Source organism: Eriocheir sinensis, chromosome 57 (genome assembly GCF_024679095.1).
Source record: "Eriocheir sinensis breed Jianghai 21 chromosome 57, ASM2467909v1, whole genome shotgun sequence".
NCBI lineage: Eukaryota > Metazoa > Arthropoda > Malacostraca > Decapoda > Varunidae > Eriocheir > Eriocheir sinensis.
Window position 1 is genome coordinate 2,863,189 of NC_066565.1, and position 5,000 is coordinate 2,868,188.

The 5,000-nt window shown below is 46.7% G+C and overlaps 1 protein-coding gene across 1 annotated transcript in view; it reads right to left on the reverse strand.

Annotated features, from left to right (window-relative positions):
• Positions 1-5,000, reverse strand: part of LOC126984336 (mucin-19-like) — an 84,160-nt gene that overhangs the window by 21,224 nt on the left and 57,936 nt on the right. Inside the window, exons 11-12 of the mRNA XM_050837948.1 lie at positions 4,600-4,708; positions 345-479 (exon numbers count right to left, since the gene is read on the reverse strand). Of these exons, the coding sequence (XP_050693905.1) occupies positions 345-479; positions 4,600-4,708 (244 nt within the window). The remainder of the gene's footprint in view (positions 1-344; positions 480-4,599; positions 4,709-5,000) is intronic.

A 5,000-nucleotide genomic window follows, 5' to 3' on the forward strand; every position in this document is an offset into this window, starting at 1 on the left:
GCCAGAGGAGGAACCACGAGAGGGAGAGGAGTCAGAGTGATACAGTAGGCAATAAAGGTACAAACCTACCTCTTGTTTGATTTACACGACCTCTTCCAGGACACAACACTCGCGTCAATCGAGAGCCACCTGTACTCAAGGAAGCAAGACCCCCATCACCACTAACACCCTCGTCGTCACAGCACCCATAGGCATCAACACACCCACTACGCTAAAAACAGGGGTGTTATGCATACTATATAGCAGAGGAGGGCACCTGTCACCCCTATACCCACTACCATCACCCCCCCCCCACTATCACCACCACCACCACAACCCCCACCCCCCCACCACCACCAGCATACCTCAGGGACTCCGGGGCAGTCGTCATCATCTTCTCAAGCAGGAAAGACGCAGACTCGTGCAGAGTGAGGGCGGGGAGGCTGTGGGGGGCTGCGGGGGCTCCTCTGGGGGTGTCGGGGCTCGGGGTACTGTGCATCCTGTCGGGGGAGACGGGGCGGGGTGGGGCGGGGCAGGGCGGGGCAGAGATCAGATACCCGGGTAAGATTTGGAGGCTGTAGATTTTTTTATGTTTTTGTTTCTATGTTAATTTTGGGTCTATTTTTGATACTCTCTTTCTCTCTCTCTCTCTTATCTGTATTGTCTTTATTTTTGTCTTCTAATATTTGTGTCACAGCGTTTTGTTATTATTGTTTTTTTTTCTTGTTTTTTTGTGGCTAACATTGTTTTTTTTCTTGTTTTTTTGTGGCTAATATTGTTTTTCTGTCTTGGTTTCATTTTCTTTTTGTTCTTCTGTTATTTGTGCACCTTCATTTGTCTTTCGGCGTTCTCTGTTCTGTTATCCACGACGCGCTTCCATGCATTACACAGCAGTGCGTTATGGAGGCACAGAGACGGCACAGAGACGTCTATATTTGGGTGGAGTCAGTCAGATCTTTGCCTTCCCTTGATGCCCTTCCTCCCTTCTGTTCCCTTCTTGCCTCCTCCTCCTCCTCCTCCTTCCTTTCCTTCCCTCCTTCAGGTTAGTGGTTACTCCTATACTCTTCCTTCTTCCTGGGTTAGTGGGTAAGTCTTCCTTCGTTAGTGGTTACTCCTATCTTCTTCCTTCTTCCTGGGTTAGTGGGTAAGTCTTCCTTCCTCCTGGTGTTAGGTTGGGTTAGTTCACCTCCCCTTCTTCCCTCCTTCAGGTTAGTGGTTACTCCAATCCTCTTCCTTCTTCCTGGGTTAGTGGGTGAGTCTTCCTTCCCCCTGGTGTAAGGTTGGGTTAGCTCACCTCCCCTTCTTCCTTCCTTAGGTTAGTGGTTACTCCTATACTCTTCCTTCTTCCTGGGTTAGTGGGTGAGTCTTCCTTCCTCCTGGTGTTAGGCTGGGTTAGTTCACCTCCCCTTCTTCCTTCCTTCAGGTTAGTGGTTAGTCCTATACTCTTCCTTCTTCTTGGGTTACTGTCTATTTTTATTTCAAAGATTTATCCCCAGGTATCACTAAGTTAAATGGGCTCCTCAGTTTGCAAAGAGAACTGATCGCATGCTTCAAAATACTTAATGGCTTTACAAGTGATGGGTTTTGATAGAGGAATAATGGCACAAAGCTTAAGTGTAGACAAGTAAGTTCAGACTGCTCCAAATATTTTATCGCCAACGTTGTGGTGTGACGATGGAACAAACTCCCGTCTTTAGGGGTCCAGAGCAACACGGCTGATGTCGCCTCAGTATCTATGTATCTGTGTAAGTCTTCTTGTTCTTCTTCCTCCTCTTTATCCTCTTCTTTGGCAATGGGTTAGGTTGTTAGAAGCTTCATTCTCCTCTTGGTTAATGTTACCCTCCTCCTCCTTCTCCTCCTTCTGCCCCGCCAACAGTCAGCTTGGTGGGGAGGTTAGGACAGTCACCCCACCCCAACCAGTCACCCCAAACATCCCATACACGATGCACCCCTCCCCACCCCACACCCCTTCCCATCACCACAACCCCTCCTCCCCACAATGCTAATGGTTGTTATTTTTTTAAGTATATTTCAGTTTTCATTATGCAGCCTCAACCTAATTTTACATAACCTGTTTGTTTTGATAGTGAGCCTTCCCTTCCTTACCTTTCACTCCCTTCCCTACCTATTCCTTCCCTTTCCTTCCCTTCCCTTCCCTTCCTTTCCCTTCCCTTTCCTTCCCTTCCCATTCCTTTCCCTTCCTTCCCTTCCCATTCCTTCCCTTCCCTTTCCTTTCCTTCTCTTTCCTTCCCTTCCCTTCCCATTCCTTCCCTTCCCATTCCTTTCCTTCCCTTCCCTTTCCTTTCCTTCTCTTTCCTTCCCATTCCTTCCCTTCCCTTTCCTTCCTTACCTTTCATTCCCTTCCCTTCCTTACCTTTCATTCCCTTCCCTTCCCTTCCCTTCCCTTCCTTTCCCTTCCCTTCCCTTCCTTTCCCTTCCCTTTCCTTTCCTTCCCTTTCCTTCCCTAACCTTCCCATTCCTTTCCTTCCCTTCCCTTTCCTTCCCTTCCCTTTCCTTTTCTTTCCTTTCCTTCCCATTCCTTTCCTTTCCTTCCCTTCCCATTCCTTCCGTTCCCTTCCCTTCCTTTCCCTTCCCTTTCCTTTCCTTCTCTTTCCTTCCCTTCCCTTCCCATTCCTTCCCTAACCTTCCCATTCCTTTCCTTCCCTTCCCTTTCCTTTCCATTCCTTTCCTTCCCTTTCCTTTCCTTTCCATTCCTTTCCTTTCCTTCCCATTCCTTCCCTTCCCATTCCTTTCCTTCCTTCCCATTCCTTTCCTTCCCTTCCCTAACCTTCCCATTCCTTCCCTTCCCATTCCTTCCCTAACCTTCCCATTCCTTTCCTTCCCTTCCCTAACCTTCCCATTCCTTTCCTTCCCTTCCCTTTCCATTCCTTTCCTTCCCTTTCCTTTCCTTTCCTTCCCATTCCTTCCCTTCCCATTCCTTTCCTTCCTTCCCATTCCTTTCCTTTCCTTTCCTTCCCTTCCCATTCATTCCTTTCCCTACCTATTCCTTCTCTTTCCTTCCCATTCCTTCCCTTCTCTTCCTTTCCTTTCCCTTCCCTTCCCTTCCCTTCCTTTTCCTTCCCTTCCCTTCCCATTCCTTTCCTTTCTTTCCCTTTCATTCTCTTCCCTTCCCATTCCTTCCCTTTCCATTCCTTTCCTTTCTTTCCCTTTCATTCTCTTCCCTTCCCATTCCTTCCCTTTCCATTCCTTTCCTTTCTTTCCCTTTCATTCTCTTCCCTTCCAATTCCTTCCCTTCCCATTCCTTTCCTTTCTTTCCCTTTCATTCTCTTCCCTTCCCATTCCTTCCCTTCCCATTCCTTTCCTTTCTTTCCCTTTCATTCTCTTCCCTTCCCATTCCTTCCCTTTCCATTCTATTCTTTTCCATTCTATTCCTTTCCCATTCCTTCCCTTCCCTTCCCTTTCTTTCTCATTCCTTCCCTTTCCTTTCCTTCCCATTCCATTCCTTTCTTTCCCTTTCATTCTCTTCCCTTTCCATTCTATTCTTTTCCATTCTATTCCTTTCCCTTTCTTTCTCATTCCTTCCCTTCCCTTCCCTTTCTTTCTCATTCCTTCCCTTCCCTTTCTTTCTCATTCCTTCCCTTCCCTTCCCTTCCCTTTCTTTCTCATTCCTTCCCTTCCCTTTCTTTCTCATTCCTTCCCTTCCCTTCCCTTCCTTTCCCAATCCTTCCCTTTCGTTCTCATTCCTTCCCTTAACTTCCCACATTCCTTCCCCTTCCTTCCCTTCCTTCCTCAGTTGTATTCCTCCTCCTCCTCCCCCAACATATCTCCTGCACTACACTCCCCCCTCTCCCCCACATATGTTGAATAACCCACAACATAAGAAACATATAAAAAGCAAAAACAAACAAACAAACACACAGATTAGGTTGTCAACACAAAATTTGGGTTAATGCTCTGTACAATGTGTGTGTGTGTGTGTGTGTGTGTGTGTGTGTGTGTGTGTGTGTGAAACGAAACAAACACCCAAGATAACCCAACCTTCCCAAAAACACATACACACACACACACACACACACAGGGTTACAAGTTAGCAGGTGAGATCAGGATTATATAAGAATTCACACACACACACACACACACACACACACACACACACACACACACACACAGGGTTAAAATTAGACAGGCAAGGCAAGGCGTGGATAAGTAGACATACATAGGTACATACATGCATACATATATAAACATACATAGCATAGAGAATATAAACAGTATACATATTTATAGTATAGATGAAATAATAATAATAATAATAATAATAATAATAATAATAATAATAACAACTTAGTCAATATTGTACTAGGAAAAATTAAAACTTATTCATCAATTTATCTAAAAAATTGTATAATGTTGTAATTTTTTTTTTTTATTATGAGTGAAATCTCTCTCTCTCTCTCTCTCTCTCTCTCTCTCTCTCTCTCTCTCTCTCTCTCTCTCTCTCTCTCTCTCTCTCTCTCTCTCTCTCTCTCTCTCTCTCTCTCTCTCTCTCTCTCCTTCCCTTCTCTTCCATTCAATTCACTTCCTCTCTCTCTCTCTCTCTCTCTCTCTCTCTCTCTCTCTCTCTCTCTCTTCCCCCTCCTCCCCCCCCCGCCCCCTCACCTCAGGCTGCCCCCCTTGGCGGAGTCTTGAGACGAGGACCGCACGAGCCGCTGGGGTGTCTGGGGTGACCGTAGCTCGGGGGTGCGGGGCGACCGGGGGGACTTGAGCTCTGGGGGGGGTGAGAACGGTTAGTGGGGTGATGGGGAGAGGGGAAGGGATGATGAAGGGAGGGGGAAGGAGGGAGGATTTGGGGGTGATGGTGGGATGGGAAGGGGTGTGGGGTGGGTGGGGGGTGGGGGGTGCGAGGTGATGGGGAGGGGGGGGTTGGGGGGACTTGGGAAAATATAAATATGTACAAATATGCAAAAAAAATGGATCAATCAATTATTTTGTACTATTCTACTACTACTACTACTACTACTACTACTACTACTACTACTACTACTACTACTACTACCACC